General features: G+C 42.7%; 1 protein-coding gene across 4 annotated transcripts in view; it reads right to left on the reverse strand.

Annotated features, from left to right (window-relative positions):
* emid1 (EMI domain containing 1) overlaps window positions 1–22,883 on the reverse strand; it is a 63,934-nt gene that overhangs the window by 35,552 nt on the left and 5,499 nt on the right. For all 4 annotated transcript variants that reach the window (XR_005207877.1, XM_037777809.1, XM_037777808.1 and 1 more), the window contains exons 2-3: window positions 20,281–20,394; window positions 18,822–18,925 (exon numbers count right to left, since the gene is read on the reverse strand). Coding sequence is in view for 3 of the 4 variants with exons in the window: in XM_037777809.1 (XP_037633737.1) it covers window positions 18,822–18,925; window positions 20,281–20,394 (218 nt within the window). In the remaining variant the exon portion in view is untranslated. The remainder of the gene's footprint in view (window positions 1–18,821; window positions 18,926–20,280; window positions 20,395–22,883) is intronic.

Below are 22,883 nucleotides of genomic sequence, written 5' to 3' on the forward strand. Positions count from 1 at the left end.
TCTGCAGTGTTTTACTTATTAAAAGGGTATTTTATGCTTCAAAGACAGGTTTATTAACTGTAAGTGTACGAGTTGTTGAGCAGGGATTTTAGTTTTTGGCTCATGTTTTGGCTAACTCACACCAGCGGGGGCCTCTGAATGATTCAGTCTAGGAAAGCTCTCAGTGATGCACTCTTCCTCCTCCAGTGTTATTTTATGTCCAACTCTCTCTCTCTTTATTTGCCGAGGCAGAGATGCTGCTAGGTGATGGAGTGCTCCGGCGTTAATCTGACATCCATTCTCCGTCGCTCCCAGGCTAAAAACTTTGACACAGGAACTCTCCCACAGTTCGTAAGTGCACTGCAATTTACTGCCTCTGCTACAGATCAGTGAGAGAGAGAGAGCAATGAGAAAACTGCTGGGAAAAATGAAGATAAGAGAGGAGGAGAAAAAAGGAGATAGAGGGAGGAAGATGGGATGCTTCTATTCACAGTGTTTTCACACAGCAGAGTGAGGGTCTTATCTCTGCGAAGCACTTCAACACAACATGCCCACAGACAGAGCTGACTGTGTGAAGACAAGCACACATCGAGGATGAAAGCACACACATACAGAGGAGAGGCAGGGGAGTGGGAGCAGATAACAGGATCAGAGGAAACACAGATCAAAACGTAGCAGAACCATCGCAGCCTTTACAGTAGAGAGAAACAATGGGGCCAAATGAGAAGAGAATGACGGCGAGCCATCCATCATGTCCCTCCTGTCAGCTAATAAAACAGACTGTGTGATCACAGTTTCAGGTGAATAGGGGTCGGTCGACCCCGCGGGGCTCCAGCAGGGGCTGACGTGGTGGATGCTGCTCTTATCTCAGCGCCGCATTACAAAGGAACACAAGCTCCCCTTCAAACTCCTCCCTGCTGACATTCACAGAGTTTTTCAACAACATCCTTCGCTGCACTCCCTCGCAGCACTCACACTGTGAGAAACTGCTGATCGAGGAGAAGAACAAACTTCAAGACAAACTCCACAGTAGACACTTAATAACCTCCATCTATACTGCTATAGGGCTGCAAAGAACAATCTTTTTTCATGACTGATTAATCAATTAGTTGTTTGGTGTATGAAATGAAAATAGTAAAAGATATCCATCAGAATTTTCCAGAGCCCAACTGACATTTTCACATTGCTCGTTATTCACTCTACCACTATAGAAGTCTAAGAAAAACACAAATATTCACATCTGAGAAACTGGAACAAGTGAATCTTTGGCATTTTTGCTTTAAATTTAAGATTGATCTATGATCAGTGTTCATGTTCATGTTCATTTTGATCTGATATGCCAGAAAATAGTGAAAAATGTTAAAGGGTTAAAGTTTTAAGAAGTAAACGTGGACAACTCCGACCATCAACGTCGTGGTAGCGACCTGTCAATCACAAAGTAGCTATGCCCTAAAGCATCCCCTGCTTTATGGTCTATTTGACTCTAAATGGGACCATAATTTACTAAATGAACATCATGCTGTATTGAAGAAGACTTGAAACTAGCGATTGAGACCATAAACTCATGTTTACAATGTTTACTGAGGTAATAAATCAAGTGAGAAGTAGGCTCATTTTCTCATAGACTTCTATACCATCAGACTTCTTTTTGCAACCAGAGGAGTCGCCCCCTGCTGGATATTAGAAAGAATGCATGTTAAAGGCACTTCAGCATTGGCTTCACTTTTCAAATCTGGAGTATGCCCACTGGATTAGGCATCAAAACCACTTAGTTAGGTTTAGGAAAAAACAACATGGTTGGGCTTAAAACTATACATTTGTAAAGCGAAAATGAAACTGAACAACGTGAACAAGGAACACGAACGATCAGCTGATTGTAAAGTGAAAGTGAAACTTAACACACGGGACATGAACAGCGGTCTCCTGGATGAAAGCCTCAGATATGTGTGTCTTTTCGCTCTTTAAACTACGTCATCATACTCCCGGCGCACTCTCTCTGAGAGTCGACTGTTGCTGCGAATGGGTTTACATTGTAGTTAATGGAAAGCCTGGCACGTCTCATACAGGCACTAAAGGGTGCATTGAAAACTCAAGGATATCCAATGTATGATTCTATAAAACAAAGAAAAGCATCAAATCCTCACATTTGAGAAGCTGCAACCTGTAAGAGCAGGTTTAGAAGTTTTGCTTGATAAATGATGTAACAGATTAATCATCAACTTCTATTTATTAATTCTGGTCGATCAATTAAACGATTAGTCGACTAACCGTTTCAGCACTACGAGAAAAATACATGGACGCATGTAACAAAATTACACATATTACCTACTAGAGGTCTTTACAAGTGTAAGAAAAAGTTATACAGATATGTAGGATGCAAATAGTAGATCTGAGATGTGGCTTATAGCTGTTTTAGGATTCAGGTCACAAATCCAAAATGACAGCGTCATATACCAGCTCACATGTTGTGACACATTTTTAAAAGTTTTGAATACAGCTGAAAGGATGTTTAGGTGTCGACAGGATCAATGAACTACATGCAGACTGAATAAAATGATTAAGTTGATTATGATTCATGTGTTATTATATGGTTTGGCATTGTAATCACATACAGTAATCATCAGCACAGTATTAATCATCATATGAACATGATTTTGTTATTTCAGCAACTATATCATCATTACAGCAGTATAAACGTGATTTAGACAGTCGGTGAGGTGACGATAAGGTTTCATTATTGAGTTTCAGAAAGAGGAGAAGTCTCACTGTCAGAGACTTATGACGTACGGGGACATTTGTGGCTTCTCGGGTCTAAATCACGTACAGGCGAGACCCCCCGTGGTCAGTGTGGTGTAAACGATCAGACTGGTCTCCGTCACAGCGGCCGTGGCGACGCGCCGAGTTCCAGAGATTAACACTCCTCCGGCAGAGGGAGCGGAACGTACTGACACATACAGAGTGAGATAACACATCTGGCCTTTCTCGACTAAATATGTCTCCTGTGTGTGTGTGTGCATTTGCAGTGTCTGTCTAGCATGTGCATGTATGTGTGTATCCTCTCTGTCCTCCCCTCTTCATCGCTGATATCTGGCGGCGTGAGTTGTGCTCTGGAGCGGACCTGGAGGTCTTGGCTGACAATGACCTGATCTCTCCAGGCATTCAGTGCTGCAGTAAAAATGGATGGATGTGTCCCACTCTCTGACTCCAAGCCCAAAAATGTACCGTATATCAAGCTGTCGAAGATATGGAGCGAGTGTTTGTGCTACTTCCTCTCCTCCTCTCACAGTAGTCAAACACACGCAAGTTAAAGTACAGAACGGCTGCTTATTAAGGATTTCAAGAAGCAGCGGTCAGCCAAAAACCATCACCGGCACCTCTCATGAGCTCTTAATCCTCTTACTCACCCTCCACCCTCTGCTATTTAATGTGTTTTAATTGATTCATAAAAGTCACTATTGAGAGATTAAGACATGAAAGCTAACTGCTGACTCAGTGTGTTTCTGTTTTTATCTGCAGAGTGTTAAACTACTTATGAAAGCTGTTAATATCACAAGTGACAATTTAGGGCAAACCAACCTTTAAAACTCATTATACACCCAGCTATATAAAACTATACACCAGACCACTATAAAAGAAAGTATTTCAGTTTAAAGCTTCAGAATTACACATGACGTCACTCGGCGGTGAGATGATCAAACTCAAACCAAAAGTGGAAAATTAAAGTAGTTTTATACGGTTTTAGCACTTAAGTCCTCCTCCCTGTTTCTGTGAGAGGGTGACGACTCAAAGAGTGCAAACAGTTATCATAATTCATACATGAGATCATGAGATAGAGCCGTTTAGCCTCGGGGCTGATTTCATAGTAACAAAGTTCAGTGATGATCTTTGTATCTGACTCATGCAGACCACACTCCTGTGTCTCCCAGAGCTTTGAGCAACCGCTGACATTATTCACACGGTGGCCATATCGCACAATCAAGGTCAAATCTGGAGCATTGGCGAGATAGGTGAATAGTATCTACACAGACTTCTAAAGGGTCCAACAAGTCCTCTAAACTAAACAACAACACATGTTTGACATCACCATCCATTAGAACAATTTTGCAACACTGTGAGCACCACAAATTAAATTCCATTCACATACCAATCTTCGAACAAAAACCACAATGATGACTTTAGAGACCCACCTAGAACAGACTCTGGTAGACATAATGTCCAAATATTAGGGCTGTGTATTGGCAAGAATCTGGCAATATGATATGTATCATGATGCAGGCGTAAAGATTCAATTTACGTGATATATTGCGATTTTTAAAATTTAATTACATTTTTTAAAATTTTATAATAGGCAAAAGTAACACATTTGTAATGCATGCAAAACATTTTTAACCTAAAACTACATGTGATTATCATAAAGTGGGCATGTCTGTAAAGGGGAGACTCGTGGGTACCCATAGAACCCATTTTCATTCACATATCTTGAGGTCAGAGGTCAAGGGACCCCTTTGGAAAAAACATTTGTCTTCACCAAAATTTAGCATTATTTTGGAGCATTATTTAGCCGCCTTCACGACGAGCTAGAATGACATGGGTACCAATGAATTCCTTAGGTTTTCTAGTTTCATATGATGCCAGTAACTTCACTCTAGCTTTAAAACTGAGCCCGCTACAACCTTTCGAAAGATTGAATAGCGGCCGTACTCGCCAGCGGGCCGTCGGATTTTTAAGAGGTTAATTAGAAAGGATACAGTGTTTTGGAGAATCGATACAGTATCACACCACATAATATCGCCATACTCATGTGTATCGATATTATCTCACACCCCTAATTGCGATACTGTATGCAAGGCAACATATTGCAATTTTTAAAATCTAATAGTAATCGTCATAGTAAAGAACACACCACCATATGCATAACATCTAGGTAAAAAAAGGTCACTTTTATGCAATCAGAACAGTGGGAACTGCATTTGCATCTATCACAGTCCCTGTAACATCCAACATCAAAACACAACACTAACTGAATCACTGTTTGCCAAAAAATCTTTGCATGTAAACTATTCATGAAAAATCAATAGTGATTTTGAGAATCAATACAGTCTCACAAAACATAATATCTCGATACTCAAGTGTATCGATATTTTCTTACACCCTCAGAAAATAAACTGTACAATTAAACAGATGTTAAGATATTGAGATGGGAATCTTGATTTCTTTGGATCCAGTCGTCCCTGTACTTTTGTTTTTCAGTGAGGAATCAGTGAGATGACAATGTGCAAAAACAGTAGCTTTTCTTGCTCGAGGTAGTTTTTGAACTTCAGGGTTCAAAATGGCAACTGTGTGACTTGTAAATGCAGAAAAATGAGTTTCAAACAAGCTACATTACGTACGGCAGCCCTTCCCCTTCCTCTCATATACAAGTCCTAAACTTGTACGTGGGATACTGAAACATTCTGCAAAAGAGAGACGCAGACAAATATAAACTTTGGGCTCCACAGCTTCCCAAACAGGTTCAGTGATTTTCTGGAGGTGTCAAGAACGTCAAGTCAAGCAACGTCTCTGGATTTTTTTCATCTTGGAATATGGCCGAAAAAGTACTTAGCCTATGGCATGAACCTGGTCTTCTATAATGGCCACACTATCCTTGACCAATAAGCATATCCCTTTTCCCTCTGCACAGTCAACCGTACCACATTATGCCATTCCCTTTCATCATCTACACTTTTCATCAACAATTCTACCCCAACTTTCATTCAAACAACATTCAGATCATCAAACTGCTGACTGTAGCCATCCACGCTCCACCAGCAGCCTCTCAGATCGATCCTCCGGGCCCTTCCAGAGAGGAGGGCGGCCGCTCGCTGCTGACAGGAGCTTGCCTCGGTCGTGACTGAGAACCTCCTGAAAAACTCAGCTGCACTTTTGGAACAAGAAGTGAACTGGCGCTAGCTCGGGCTAAGGTTTCTGCACTGTCAGGTGCAGCTAGGGGAAAGGAATTCCAGCTTGGCGGAAAAGAGCTGCTCTGATGGATGAATGATCCTGAGCAGTGTTTGTAATTCATCTCCCCACGTGTCTTCCCCTGTCCCTGTGCTGATCAGGGAGTGTGCAAGGCCTCCATCACAATTAGACATCCACAGAGAAAGTTTTATTAGTCCGTGGCTGAGGCTTAACTGTCACTCTTAATGAGCTCTGGAGTCTCTTTATTTCTGGCAGGTATCCATGCTGGCTACAGTTTTCAGTCTAATAGTGTAGACGAAGAGAAAAGAGGCGAACAAAGGACAGTCAGACCACAACAACGTAAATTCTCCCTAGCTATCTCGGCCAATCATCTTCCTAGATGTTGAGGCACTCTCTTCGGCTTTAATCATTCTTTTGATTCAATGATACTCAGGCGCTAAAAGGGACACATTGTACTCCCTTAGCATGACCGACTCACAACATACAGCTCAGAAGTGTCTCCGAAATTTAAGACTGACACCGAATGAGCATGTCAAGAAATTTCCTGTGATAGACTTGATACAGTGCTGCCACTTCAGGAACAATACTTGCTATTATTCTGCAGGAAAGCACAAACCCCTGCACCCCTCGATTCTCTGCCCTTTCACCCGTTTGGCGTCCCTACGGCTACCCACCCACACCCAGGGGGTAGCGATGCGTGGACTGTGAGACAGAGCACACAAAGACAAGGGAGCCTCAAATCTAATTTTACTTCTAAAGTTCAATTACATTACGAAAGGATAAATGACCTCAAAAGGAACAATTGTGGTTATGGCTCGTAGAGAAAGTACGAATGATGCTCATCATGGTTATTACTTCAGCCTGTTCTTTGTCCTTTTAACAGTAACACGAACAGGCCTTTCCAGTTAAGAAAACCCCTCCATTTCCACTTCTCTCCATGTCCCTGATAATATTTTTCCTTCGTCTGGTTTAACACAACAGTGTCATCCCATTTCTCACTCTCTTTGCCTTTTCTACCTGGCAGCACTTGGAGAAACGTGTCCCATTGGAGCCGTGCCACCCTCTCGTTTTACACACTCATCTCTTTCTGCATCTAGTAGAGAGGGAATAGATTATCCCCCCCCACCCCCCGCTCTGAGCGAGGCCAAAGGGAAGAGAGAGAGCCGAGCTCGGACTCTCAGGACAAACTGTAATTCTCCACGTTGTCTCGTGGTCGAGAACCCATCTGGCCGCAAATTTAGTAACTCTGCTTCAATAGGGCTCTGTTTACTCGGGTAGCTAGGTTTACACAGGCAAAGTGAAGGGTTCATATAAAACGCATTAACTGAGAATAATCCTTTTGGTCTTTTGTAAATAGGATGTAATGATGGGGGATGTCCAGAGAGGGTAACCGCTTTGAAAAGGCTCAGATGAGGCCAATTTGTGTGCAGGCAGTGGTTCAGTACCAGATCCTCTGAACTGGTTTCTGACATATCAGTATCAGCATTTACCTCATTTCAGATACTGAGTCAAGTATTCAGGCAATATACACAAAAATATAAAAACTACAAGTATGTAACCACTGTGAGGAGCATCCAAAGAATGTCCACAATGAAACTAAACCTTTTACTTTCCCTCCTCATTTTCTTTAGTTCTGTAATGTGTAAAACAAGAAGCATGTGGACATTTTTATCCAAACTACCCAATGAGACTTTAAAGCCTGATTTATTGTTCACTGTTGAGGGGTTACAGAGTAGCAGGAGAGCCAATGCACGTAGCTTATGTAGCTATGCCGTAGCTAACATGCTGTCTCCCTAGAGGGCTGCAACTAACAATCATTTCCATTGGTCAGTCTGTCGTTATTTTCTTGATTAATTGTTTAGTCAATAAAATATCAGACACTTTCCTTACAATTTTCTAAAGCCGAGGTTGATGTCCTCAAATAGTTTGTTTTGTCCAATCAATAGACCAAAAGCCAAAAATGATCGATTTACTTCCACATAAGACGATGAAAAACAGCAAAATCAGCTGTAACCGCCGTATGAGAGCAGGGCAGCTATGTCAACAAAGCACGGAAAACTCGGAATACAACACACACAGAGGGAGAGCGACTTCATTCTTTGCTCAGGTAAAAATGGATGTTATTCCTCTATATAGACTGGAAAAAGAAAGTTCGGAAACTTGTGTTTGGTGGATTATTTCTCTGTTGTTACAACGCTAATTGGCATTGTATTTTACATTGTTGGAAAGCCTGTTTATTTACTTTCACAATGATGTCCAACTTGTAAGGATCATGCATTTGTGGGATGAGCAGCACAGCTGATTATGTGGGTAGCGCCCAAGAAAAATTTGCCAAAATGCTCTGCCAATGGTAATCCGCCAAACACAAGTTTCCGAACTTTCTTTTTCCAGTATATTTACATAGTAAATAGGTGTTTGCTGCTATATCAATGCTCTCGATATCGAATAGAGAACGTTTAAATGAGTAATTGAGATTGCTGAAAGAAGAGAAGACGACATGAAGCAAGATGATGAAGGCTCAGTAATCTTCATCTTTTGAGTAACACACACCTAGCAAAGGTCTGAAAGGATGTGAACACAATTACGGAAGACAACAAAGGAAAATGTGATCTGATGTACGATCCGTCTGGTGTTGCCAAATCGTAAATCAATTCCTATGCCGGAGGCACCAACAGCAACCCATTATAACACATAAATCCACATTAAAGGGGAACGCCACCTAAATTAAGAACTCCAATATGTTATTTCCATGGCCGAGGAAAGTTCAAACAATATTTGTGAACATGAGCCTCTCTCTCTCAAAGCCAGAAACCAGAGAAGTAAGTCTCAAACTTGTGATGTCATAGGGTATAAAATCTGGAGCTGCTCCATGGACAATGAATGGGAGACTGGCTTTGTGGACCAACTGAATGTTTGTTTTCTTTTTTATACCCAAATGAGCTTTATTCTATTGTAATGTTCTCAGTTGTGAAACAGAAAATGTTCCCATATACTCAGAACGTTCCCCTGGGTGCTCTCTGGGTCATCTGTAACATCTTTCACCATTCATTGTCTACGCCTTTTTGGATTTGGGAGAGAGTTGTTCATGTTTACTAATATTTTTGGACTGTCTTAGATAGGGATGGGTCACAATTTTTGATTTTTCAAATAGTCGTTAAATTATAAAAATACTAAAATCGTCCGGTCCTAAAAAATACATATTTTACCTTGTTTTAACCGTCTCAGGTGCTGGTAGTAATGTCACTACTGGTAAAACATGTGTGGCACGTTCAGTTTGGCTCTTTTCTGTCAGCACAGGTGTGTGTGTGTGTGCGCTACCTACCGACTACCTCGTAGTTTCAGGTAGATCAGCTGTTCGAGCAGCGGAACATATCGTCATTCAAAGCCAACAGAAACAAAATAAAACTCACCAAAACCGTCTCAATTTGTCTTTCCACCGGCCTCTTCCACTGTTCCAACAATATGGTTGAAATATACTCTTAATCCAAAGCGTTAGATGGGAAAATGTGCCGACCCTACACGTCGTTTTCCCCCACTGTGTCTGTCTCTCGGAGGGGGGGTTATGTGGCAATTTTCTAAATAATGGACTAATTCCCAGTGATTATCAAATAGTATTTTTGCTTAGAATGCACATCCCTAGTCTTAGACCTTAGCAATAACATGTATGAATTGTGAAAATGGGTTTAGTTCTCCTTCAACACAGACAGTGTTAGTGCTATTACAGTACAGTATAGCAATAGAACTTTAAAAAGCTGTATAATTGGTTTGATGATTGTCTTATCGGGCTGTGAGCTCTGTTCCACAAACCTGACCAGACATTGTCTCATGGGGCCACATGTGGCTCCTGTCAAGTGTATTTGAGTCCTATAGGAAGACAACATGGAGGGCAACCAACAGAAATAAAATGGCCATGACATCATCCTCTGTTCCTCAACCCAGAGTCAACGACAGCAGCGGACAGAGCTCCAACTCTGACACAGTGGCAGTGATTTACTGCCCTGTCGTCAGTCTGTCATAAGGCACACATGCTACTCATACACAGTGTGTATGCCTGCAGAGACAGAGAGAGACAGTGAGCATGTGTCGGTGTCCCGTATCAAGCTTATTGATTACAGTGAGTCAGTAAATTCAGCTCACTGCTTTTTTTTGTCCATGTTTGTGTGACCCGAGTCATCTGTGGTGTAATTTATACTTTAATAGAGTCTGAGTCACGTGTCTGTCTGTTGATATATGTGTGTCTGTGCTAATTGTGGGAGCAGGTGTTTTTAAACATGTCTGCGTGTGTGCAAGTGTTTGTTTGCTGCCAGACTCCGGCTGTGAGCGCAGTATGAATGAGTGAGAGAGCCATAAACACCTGAGGAAGCAGGAACACACAGACACCCTCTCTGGACTGTATTTATGGTACTGATTGAGGCGGGGGGAGAGACGGGGGGGGGGAGTCGTCATGCACAGCTCAGCTCTGGCCGTGGCGAGGGTCCAACCAAAACAACGGGGCTGTTAAAGCCCCCCTGGATGAGTCCCAGGGGGCAGCAGAGCGGACGGAATGCAGGCCTGGGTTTAGAGGTTCAGGGGTACGTCCTGTTGTTAATGAGCTCACCCCGCTGGGCCTCTCTGGCTCTGAGCCCTTGACACCGCCTCACCAGCAGCCACACCAGCGCACTGCCACAACCTCTTCCTGGACTGGTCCTGGACCACTGAAGCATACCACACTTCCTGAACAATGTGAACATCGCTCGGTGCCCCCGAGATGATCTCAACAAGATGTGAACGAGAAGACGGTAAAAGGAAGTGCCGTCTGTGCAGCACTGTGTGCAGGCCCATACTGTATGTGATTGGATATGAAGAGAAGCCCCTGAGACTCGACCTCAGACGATGCAGCAAAGGAGATACGAGCACTTTCCTAAATGATGCATGTCTTACATGCTCTATTAGTGCAGGGTAAACAGCACTTTCTGTGAAACACTGCGGCGCTGAAGACAGCTAGAAGTGTAACATATGCGGCAAAGCAACCTTTTTTACACGCAAGGGCAATTCAAAGTGCTTTACAAAATACATTAAAAACATGAAATAATAAATACCACATGAGACATTAAACTGCATTAACCACATGTTATATTTACAGGAGGGAGCTCAGGATGGAAGTGCATGCGTGGATAATAATGAATGCATGAACTAACACAATAGTGTTACACTATATTCTGCCTTAGGGTTAACAGGTGTGTGATGATTATTGTATTTTTATGATCATTTTGCCCTTTGTATGATGTATAATCATTGCAGACATGCAGATGGTCGACACATCTTAATTTCATTTTGTTACATAATAGTGAAATAATACGCAGCTGGTTTGGAACCATTGTACATTGATTATGTCAATAATCTATTATGAAAAACTGACTTTGGATCTGCAATACATCACAGTATCTGATCACATTTCTGTTGTGGCTGCTCACAACCTTCTACAAAACTCTTTGTGATTGTATTTCGCATTCCAGGTTAGGATTGGGACGGTTTACCTGTGGCGAACCGCCGACCTTCTGATTGGAGGGCGACCTGCTCTACCCACTTATAAATACTGGCCTGTAGACGGAGCCTATTGCAGTCTACTTAGATGTAGCATGAACCACGGCACACACAGTTGGCATTAGGGCTGCAACTAATGATTATTTTCATTGTCGATTAATCTGTTGATTATTATCTCGATTAATCGATTAGTTGTTTGGTCTATAAAGTGTCAGAAAATGGTGAAAAATGTTGATCAGTGTTTCCCAAACCTTAATATGACGTACTCAAATATCTTGTTTTATCCATAAATCGAAGATATTCAGTTTACTGTCACAGAGGAGTAAAGAAACCAGAAAATACATTTAAGAAGCTGGAATCAGAGAATTTTGACTTTCTTTTTTTCTTAAAAAATTACTCAAATCAATTAATTGATTATCAAAATAGTTGGCGATTAATTTATTAGTTGACAACAATTGTTGTAGCTCTAGTTGGCATAGATTTATATAAACTATGTTGTAAACTCAGTTAGAATATGAAGGTACGATAGTTTGCCCTGAATTATGAAAACTCTGGAGTATTTGTAGGATTATTTGGCAACACTATCCTGCCTGAAGACCGAGCTGACAACACACAAACACACTTCTACTGGTAGATTTCTCACAGCTCTCTTGTCTGTGACTGCAAAACCAAAACAGCTCACTGTAAAGTCCCACTTTGCCAGCCGTGACTAGCTTCAGCTTTCTATATCAGATCGCTAGAGGCCTAGAGTTCCATCATCCTCTACTCTCTCCTCTTCTAGCCAATCCAGTGAGGTAATTTCTCTCTGGTCAAAACGATTGGCTCCTCGAGGGGAATGCCTGCTCCTCTGTCAGGTTTGAGCTATGAAAGCCAACCAGGAATGTCTCTAATTAGGCCGACTGCTGGTGCAGTTCATCCAAACCTCCTCTCCGATCTCGTCTTCAGTCCAGAACTAATCACAACCATCAGCAGCGCTCCCCTCATCCCCGCTGAGCACCGTATCACAACCACATGAGCAAATGGAAATATATGCAAAGACCAGCTCAGAATACAGGGCAATGACTTTTAAATTCTACCCGTTATCCAAGAGTGCAGCGTTTAGTGGCGGGGAAACTGAGACCGAACCGGAGGGGGGGTCGGGGTGTTTGGGAGGTCTGTGATACGAGAGGCCATAAATGATGTCACCACGACACACCACAGCAACATCTCTGTGATGTGGTGGTCTGTTTGTGGTTTAGTATACATGGGAGTGGAGGAGGTTTCAAGGTCGGCTTCATAAAACCCCCACCCACTGAGCCACAACACTCGAGTCTCTCTTATGTGGCGCTGTGTATGTTTATGAACTCATAACAGTGACAAATGAGCAACTAGATCATCAGGACTACTGGGAGTGTACAAAACCCACAGACTGGTACAGTGTGAGAGAATAATATTTAACCTAAAAATAACTGTTTTTATTGTATTTTTATGCTTTTGCGGTCCAGAATGTGGATAAAACCGCGGGGTCGGGGTGAGGCAGCGGTAAGGAGGAGACATAACTGGATTTTACAGGGACTGATAGCAAGAAAATGAAAGAGTGAATTTGTGTATTAGTAGAGTTCAAATGTTAAGTCAATTGAGAGAAAATCAATCGTCAACAATTCATGATCTATTAATTGGTTGCATTTATTGGCTCCAGCTTCTCAAGTGCTGTTTTTCTTTGTTTTACATGAAACTAAATTAGATATCTTTGAGTTTTGGATATTTGCCAGACACAAACGCATTACTTGAAGCCTGACAAGATGGATTTTCGTGTGATATATGATCCCGTGATTCCCCGTGATCTTGTGACATCACAATAATCCAGTGGAAATCAGCCTTTAGGCTTTATTGCGTAGAGTTATTCTGTCTTTTTAACCATCAAATAAATTCAATCAATCAATCGGTTAATCAAGAAAATAGTCATCAGTTTAAAAATAATAATAATCTGTAGTTGTAGCCCTGTGTGAAAGACAAAGTAAAAGTAGGGCTCAGTGGACTGCAGGCAGCAATTGGGTCGGTTGAACTCATCACAGCTGTACGAAACCAACAGGACCCCCGAGCGCACCCACTCCATCAATGCTGCCATTGTCTCAGCACTGACGTCAAAATATGCTTCATTACCTCCTCAGAGCCTACCTAAAGACAGTAGCGCTGTGTTATACAGTACCTACATCATGCCACTCTATACCTGCAAGATGAGAGATGGTGATATATGTTGAAAGGCAGGGAGCAGACGGGGTTAATGCAGCTTTAATGGCATCCGTCGCTGAGTGGATCAGAGATGAGAGAGAGGAGGCAGAGCCCACACCTCCAGTAGTGAGGAGGATTTAAAAAAGGTTTTACTTTCCTTTATCTTTCTGCATGATAAAAGCTTTGTTGCCACCTCAGTTGGCCTTATCTATGCCAGGAAGAGAGTGTCTCCTGATTGCGTGATCCGTCAGGCTGTAAAGAGCCTGTCTGTTTGTGGGTCACTCCGTCAGCACACCAGTCCACTTAAACTACTGGGCGAGGGGAAATACCTCGGCTTTATTGGGGACAGAAGAATACTCCAGCTGCCATGTCGTGTGTGTGTGTGTATGTGTGTGTGTGTGTGTGTGTGTGTGTCTATTTTCATCCCCTAAAAGTTTTTTTGCACTGCTGACTCGGCCCACTTTATGTCTTTCATCAGACTGCAGGAAAAACAGTTTTCAATGCACTCCCGGGGGAAGTCTTGGGAAATAATAAATAAATCAGTAAGCAGAAGAGGCATTTCCAGTCCAGGAGCCAGATACATAAAACTTAACTCAGAATCAAGGCTAAGTATGTATGAAACTTTAAAAAAGTTTCAGCTAAAGAACCGTGCATCTGCATTTCTTGAAGTTCAATGAATCTGTAGGTTAGATTAAGAAACACCAGAGGATGCAGGTAACAAAATGAACTATTCTTCATATATAGACAGGATCTAAAATAAATAAAATGCATTATTATTATAATTAATAAAATGAATGAATCTGGAAAATTGTATTCTACGATAACTGTGCATGTCTTTTGCCTTACAATATTACAGTTAACCATAAACCATAAAGGGAGTCATAATTATAACTCTGCTTTGTATGTGGTTTGCATGGAACATTTCAAAATAATGTCATAATAATATTATAATAATTGTTAGTATATGTTCCAATTTAAATATCTGAACCCTTCTAAAAAGTATAATTTTGTGATTTTTCATGAACGTGATGTACATACCAGCCCACACTTACATAAGAATAAAACAGTATGGAGAGAGAGGCAGACAGGAGAAGAGGAAAAACTTCCCTCCACTGTTTGCTTTAGTAAATTTTAGGTTGGCTGCTCGGTATCGTCAGTGCTGTTGTTTGTTAATTAATGACTATAATGAAAATTCCCCTGAGCGGAGCAGCGCGGGCTGAAAGGGTTGGACGCTCCCATGTCTAATCTCATCTGGGGCCCTCAGCCCAGTTTGCTTAAACTTCAGCTGCTTCCAATTTGGGCTCAGCACTTGTGCTGCGCTGGCCATTTACATAACCACGAATATCAGCTGCTGTGGCCTTTTCTGCACGCCAGCGTCTGCAGCCTGCCTCCTTGTATGTGTGTGATTTATGCGTCTTTGTGGATCTCATCTCATGAGGGCATAAATACTGTGGATGTGGCTAAACCTGACATCAAATCTGTTTTTTTGTGAATGATTTGGAGCAAGAGAGAATAACATGTTTAACACCTGCTAATGCAAACACAGGGGGATCCAGCAGGAATGTGACTGACAGAAAAGAGGAGGGCTGAATGAAAAAGGTGACGACTTGGATAGTGCTGCTCTGTGTGGTCTAAAGAGGAGTGGGAGTGGAGGTCACCTGCTCTTGTTCAGCTCCCTCCCCTCTGACCTCAGGCCTGGGTCGCTCCACTCACAGCTACTAAAGCCTGCTGCCATTAAAGCAGCTAATCACGCCGAACAGCTGCATCCCTCACTGTACAAATCCTCAACACCTCGCTCTCCCCACCCACACATCGACTCTGGCAGCCAGACAGACACATACACCGGCGTCCACGCACTCCCACTCTTCCGTCGCTAATGGCAAGCTGCAGCCGACTGATGTTTAAAGCGCGGTGGGTTTAGCGTGCAGGCCTGTGATAAGCCGCGCTGAGCTGTGAAAACACAGATTACATTTCTGCGGCTTATTACAGACAGCGCGCCTCTGCCTCCTAGCCATACCGTAATTGCGACCCAAAAACCGCAGCCTCCGCTTGGCTGCGAGATACGGCTTGATGGGGACCCCCGCAGCAGAGCTTTGACAGCCGTGCTAATTCAAGCCTACGTTCCCCCCATATGTTTTGCTGCATGCCGGCCCCCTCCTGCGATAAGCTGCAGCCACATTTCTTTTAAGTGCCGTCCTGTCATAAATCAAATCAAGTCAAATATATCTAAGGCTGTCTCTTAGTGTCATCTTCACACTTTTAAAACTCCATCAAAATAAACATAAAGAGAGCCAAATTTGATTTCCACGACTGCTGCTGAGCGTGCAATCATCCTTCATTGCTGCACTGTGCGTTGACGCTGATGCAACCTGTTTGGGAGTCTTTGAGAGCCAGCTCTAATGTTATAATGTTGCTTTTACGGGTTACATTTGATATTGTTGTATCACAAAATTGCTTCTAAATGAGGTATAATTTCGATATTTGTGTTTGATGTAGCACAAGTTGGGATATCCCGTCTGAAAACAAGCATTTACTTACTAGGAATGCCAAAGCCAACCAGGCATACATTAAATCCCTGTTTCTGGCAGGCTATGAAAAGTGCCTCCATCTGCAAATACTTAGCCTTTTTTTTTTTAAACTCAGGCTCAATCAGAGATAAAGAGCATTGTGTTCCAGGTCCACAAGTAAGACAATATCTCCCAACCCTCATAGAAAACAATTAGGACCCAGTAATTACACAACTGGCCTGGAATCCCAGCCAAGTCCTGATGTTGGAGGTGAGGAAATAAGAAAAAGAGAGCAAATGTGAAAGGTGCCTCTCTGATGCAGTGTTATCTTACTCCTCTTGGACTCTGATGGAGTAAGTTTGTTTATCAGCCTGGGTGTGATGTAATGTTTTGCTTTTGGAGCCCTCGGTTTGAGCGCGATAGGCCAAAAGCCTGTGTATGACTGGATGACAGCATGGCGTGAACTCTTCCCATAACGTTCTCTCATTTGTCTCTGCTGCTTTGGAAACGCATAATCTAAAACTTAAACAGAGACACGTTATCTTTACTTCAGACCGGACCTGTTGATTTACATATGTTGACCAATCGGCTGGCAGGCGGAGGGGTGAGAACAGAGGGACACGAGAGAAAACAACTCTCTCATCTCCATTTAAAATATAACCACATCAAGACCGTGCTCTCAGCTCATAACACACTTCCTCTCCTCTCTTGCCCCTTAAAGCCGTCCCAGAGTCCTGCTGGTATGGACATTGTTGAGATCTGCCGTAATGCAGACCGGCCTTGGGAGTCAGACGTGGCCAGGGGCTTTTGAGGTGGCCTAGTGAGAGAAGGGTTGAAGTAAAAGCAGGGCAGCAGCGGGAGTAAATGAGCGGATCATATACATTTTCCACAGTCTGAAAAACAGACAAGCTGAGGAAAAAGGATGATGGGAGCTATGGTATATAACCACCACTGGAACTCCAAAAAAAACTCTTTAAAGATATATGTATCCGGTGTTAGTTATTTATGTGATTTATGAGATCAAAAGCTATATGTCCGACCCAGACAGTAGGTTTCAAATAGGATTTTTTTCTTTTATATAACAGAGGTGCTTTTAGTACCGAGCCTTTTTAATTCAGCCTAACTCAAGGTCAAAAAAGTGCTCAAAGCCGTCTGGAAATCCACAAAGAAATGTGTAGAGATTTGCAGATGGAGCCGCAAACAGGTATTAAGAGCCTGGATTTGAAACTCGCACCCACTGAACTACGTGTGCAGCTTTAAACTTCACTTGGCAACACTATGGCGACAGATTTAAGCACAATCCGGCCTCCAGCTTTGCCCGTGTGGCGAGCTTTTATTTCTCCTTAAAGCGGCGAATGAGGCAGACAGCAGCGGGGTATCAGGTTCTGCGCTGGCAAGGGGTTCTGCTCACGCGGCAGGAGCAGAACAAAGCGCTGGTGGCCCTGGATAGCATCCATGGTGCCGGAGAGTAAAGGCCCCGTGAATGGGACCTGTCACTTCCACTCAGCGCCGCCTGTGATCTGAGCCACCCGGAACGACGCTCAGATAAGTGGTTAATCCCAGCATCCCTGCTGGCTCAACAGCTCCCTACTGCCATGACAACCGGAGGGGAATCTCCTCCAGCAACAACTTAATTGGATAATTTCCTCCCTGTTTGACTGTGTGTTCCTCTGCTTTTGTTAAGTAAAGTCTGGGTTGTCTGACTGTCAACGTGTTCTTTGACTTTGAGAGTGGGGAAGGTCTAAAACAAGCACGACATTCAGGGGGTTTTAAAGTTGTTGAAGTCCCACTGCAGCAGCATTCAGGCCGCTGGGAGAGCTGCTCTTACTTCACCTGGGAGTGGTGGCATAAAAGAGAAAAACAGCCTCGGCTTTCAGTGCCACAGAAAAGTGACCACTTTAACCACTGTAAACATTTATTGTCCTTTGTGTCGCAAAGCCTGACGAATTATGTTACACCCAGTCAAGTCCTGGGTCCCGGCATAAACAGACACTCCACCCTTCTCCCCAGACTGCAGAGACACGGGGGCCAGTGCCAGGGGAACTCATTATACACCGAGTGTGTGTGTGTGTGTGTGTGTGTGTGTGTGTGTGTGTGGTGGGCAGCTACTGTAGTTGAAAAATGAAAACAGCAGTGCTAGCATGGCACTTTAAGAGCATGAAGACTTTGTTCCAGCTGGACCGTAAAACTGAAAAACCACACAAAAAGAATGGACCCTTAGGTAGTACAATGACTCTTAGAATGAACACATTAAAACTGATTAATAAAGTGGAAGTGTCTGACTCACCCTGAAGAGGCTGAAGGATCTTATTTCGTAACTTCATTTAGAAGACAGAAGCTGCCTTATGTAAGCCTAATGGAAATCACTCCTGTTTTAAAGTATTGCTCGTACACGTGTATTGGAAGGCACATACACAGGCTATAAGACAGCTATGCTAACAGAGGGATGCAGATGGTGATAAGCGAGTGAGCTTGAGGAGATAAAGGATGATAAAAAGAGGAAACAGAGACGTACTAAACTTTTTTTCAGTCCTAGATTTATGATAACAGCCCCCGCTGAGAGCCCCAACTGTTGTTCATTTCTATCAGCTGCTGTGTAACTAATGTGTGCGTGTGTCCGTGAGTCCTTCTGTCTCGACTTACCTTCTTCACAGGCGGCGCCGCTGAATCCTGGACAGCATTTCCACTCCAGAGAGGTCACAGTGCGATACACCACTTTATAGGAAGGTCTGACCACGGTCCTGTAGCTGAAAAACACGCAACATCTAAATCCATCACACACACATAGAGGTAACGATAGCTGTCTGCATATGCACTGTGAATGTGATAACACACTTGTATTTGGCATGTGGTCTAGGAGCTTTATGAAGCAAAATGCATGTGTTAGTCTGTGCTATTCAGTGAGTTATTTTTGATGACTTTGTATTCTTCATTTTTAACAGGTGTAATATGATTTCTTACAGGTGAATTCACAGAGAATGGATTGCGTCCGCTGATAGCACCATGAATTGCTCATCACTTATCTGGCTGATGATATTATCTACGATATCATCAACTCTCTGAAGACGCTAACAATTTCACTGTATCTGCATGTGGCTATTAGCGCTGATCTTTGTCAATTGGACTTTGCAATGAGGCTCATTTGCATAGAAAGGGGCCAATTTTACGCCACATACATGTATATTACCTAATTTAAATACATGCAAATAGCACAAGAGCACCGGGACGCTATTTGCTTGGCGGCACAGTTAGGGGTGCATTTCACCCTCTGTGGGTGCTTTGAGAATTACACACTTTCTTTTTGTCGTAATTGTGCAAGGTGTAACAGCTGCAAAGGCCGTGAAAACCTTTTGTGAATTTGCTCATTAGTGTTTAGTGTAGTGAACCCTGCTCATTTCGTTTTTTATTTCCTTCTTTCCCAGAATGCCTTTTGTCTACCCCCAGGAACAGGTGTGAACTTGTATGAAAATGTTCAGTTGTTCCTTACTCAGAACACAACATGTGGTGCAGCTGCTTTTCATTTTGATCTATTGATGAGAAACTGGTATATCTTAAAATAGATTTCCTCCTAAATGAGAAAATCTGCTGTTACTCCAACACGGTAGTGTTCAGGCTTAGTTACCCCATCACTTCATTCAAATAGAATAAACTAGCTACTTTTGCTGTGTTACGTACGTATCTCCTTTCTGAGTTTGTTTTTTTTCTAAGTGGGAAATATTGTAGCTGTCAGAAATTCCCAATATCTCCGACTAGACATTTCAAATCAATGAGAAAGGTTTTCTGTCTTGCTTGTCTCTTAAAATGAAGAAACCTGGTTGAATAAAGGCTAGATTAAAAAAATAAAATAAATGTCTGCCTATCAGTTTGAAGAATGGTCTCAACAACATGACTTGAACATGATATGAACTGCTGTGACAAATGGTGAAGCTAAAGAAAACCTCCGTGAGTCAAAGAATGTTTTTTTTTAAGACATTCATGTTGATAAAGATAACAGTTTTTCTGGTATTAATTCTACTGTTTTAAGTCTTTGAAGGTGGGTTCTTCTTTTTAAAGAGCTCACAGTGTCAGTGGCCCAGCAGTAGCAGTAAAGTCGCCTTCTCACCTGCCTCCCGTACATCCCTGCGGCCAGCGGCACGTCTGGTAGACCCGCTGCAGGAGGGTCCCATTCTGCACCTGGCAAGTCACCGTCTTAGTGACCGTATGAGGACACCAGTTCCTGCAGGGAGAAAAAGAAACAGAGTGAGTGAAAGCTAGAAATGCAAAGTACAGAATAAAACAACCGTTGATATTTTAAGATACAGAATAAAATCACATTTTCAAAGTAAATAATTCAATGAAGAACGGTGTATATCGTCAAAAACACCTTCAAACAAGTGCACTCACACTATAGCACGCTCGCAAAAGGAAATTAGCCATGCGGTCACATTCAATACGCTGTTGTTTTCCCACCGGTTCAGATCCTTCCCTCCCTTCCCCCACCCTTTTGTTTTGTTTTGAAACCTTTTTATGGTGTTTACATGGTTTTAATCAGTCACAAGACATGCAGGAGTGCATTGTGGGCTGTATTTACACTGCGGTCTCTCTTCTATCAATACACATCGGTTTGTATTCGGCCCTCAGAGGAGGTATAGTCCCTCAGGAGGGAATAAAGAGGAGGACGAGGTCCCATACGGAGATTAGAGTTATTAAACACGGGTTAATTCTGGGTCATGAGTCCACTCCCTTTCCAGAGAGGCTTCGGAAGACATTGTATCAGGATTCACTGACGCTGTTGAGAGTCTGACCTGCTAGGGAAAAGAAAGCTTACGTAAAGGTCAGAGGTTAAGATCTGATAGTGAGGATATGATCACTTTCCCACACCAGGCAGAGTCAAGTGCACTCGCTTACATTCAACTCAAAGTTATTTATTAGGCCTCCAGAAGCAAAATGTTTTCACACAGCACCAAAAGCAAAATGATGTTATTAGAATTAACGTTTATTCTTCATTTGAGAGCTAATCGGTTTGGTTTCATCCTCACTGAGAGCTCATCTAACAGGAGAAGATATCTGTTCCTGATAATGCGCGGGCAATGAGAAATGTTTATGAGAAAAGTTTAGCTTGAGAGGCCAGTTTCACCTCATCCCCCTACTTATCATATCAACAAAACCCTGAAGGGTGATCGCTCTTCTTCTCTCTTGCTTTAATGTATGGAAAACACACTGAGGCTGTTTGAGCTGCCATATGTTACTATTATTTTATTAACAACAAAGTGTACAAACACCCAGATTACCTTCACATGGCTACAGCTGGAGGAGAAACAAGGACAACAACCACTATAGAGTGTGTTTACACAATCAATAGATGTATAGAAAGGGGGCTCTATGTGGAAACCACAAAGGAGACTGTGTGGCTCGCAGCACAAACCTGCACTCTGTGTGTTCTGCTGCCAATGTGTTTGCAAGAGTGGGAGGGTATTCCCACCGAAGTCTGTTTGTCAATATGCGAGACCATATGTTTGTGTGTGTGAGAGACAGTTTACACTAAAGGAAACTGCCGAAGGCGGAGGATGCGAAGCAGCCCTGAACTAGCTCCCATTAACAATCCCCACATGTGGCGGCGGCCGCACACACAGACCTGAGCCAGCGAGCAGGGGCACCTCTGGGAAACGTCTGAATACTGCTGCAGGTATTTCTTTTTGATGTGACTATGTCTCTACTATAGTTTTGTCTGGATTAATGATTAATATTGTTTTTTTTCCATTAATGTAATAATCATGTAGCCTATGGAATAATGACATTCTGAAAAAGGTTTGCCAGAGTAAGTTACAAATGTGGCAACATATTTAAAGGATTATTAAAGAGGCCCTGTTATACTTTTCTCCCTTTCCTTTAGTGTGTTATATAGTTTTTTTGTGCATGTAAAAGGTCTGCAAAGTTACAAAGCCCAAGTCCCACCCTTTCTTTCGTAACGTGGTGATATCACCAGGTAACACATTTGCATAATACCTGCCCAGCAGCTAGTTTGGCAGGCCCCCACACAAAGCTAGTTAGAGCGGAGCTGGAGCAGAGTCCAAAGAGTTTGGTTCAGACAGAGGGTGAAAAGAGGTGCACAGCCGGTATGAGAAAAGTAAAGCGTTTAATTTCAACATTAAACCATGTAAACATGTTTGAGTAGAAACCCAAAATACAAGTATGCACCTGAAAATGAGCATAATAGGTCCTCTTTAAAAGTAAAATATGTGCAAAAGTAAGACACTGTTTGAGTTAATCCTAAACTCCTTAAGTAAAGCGAGTAGGGAGTTCATCTGCCACACATGTTATTTAAATACAGGCCCACCCTTCATGTATCTTAGTATATCCATCAGCCTTAAGGCTACAAAAATGAACGTGGATCTATATGATTACCCTGTGATTGCTTTCCCTTGTCCAGAAAAAATTGCTCTAATCATCGTCGGAAAATGTCAGACGTTGAAGGAGCTGTGGTCAGGTAGAGCTGGGAGTAACGGGAGGGGGTATTAAAGCCCAACTCCTCCCCGCCACTTATCCTCCAGACCCGACAGATAAACATCTGAGTTTCCCAGGCTGAGAGGAGGTTTCACCTGGGAACAGCTAAGATTGTCACCAGGGGGTACGAGGAGGGAAGTGGGGGTAGTTTTATGGGCTCCCCCTCTCTCTTTGCATTGCACTTATGCAATTACCAAGGAGGAAATGCCAACCGCTGCTGCT

This window comes from Sebastes umbrosus, chromosome 8 (genome assembly GCF_015220745.1).
Source record: "Sebastes umbrosus isolate fSebUmb1 chromosome 8, fSebUmb1.pri, whole genome shotgun sequence".
NCBI lineage: Eukaryota > Metazoa > Chordata > Actinopteri > Perciformes > Sebastidae > Sebastes > Sebastes umbrosus.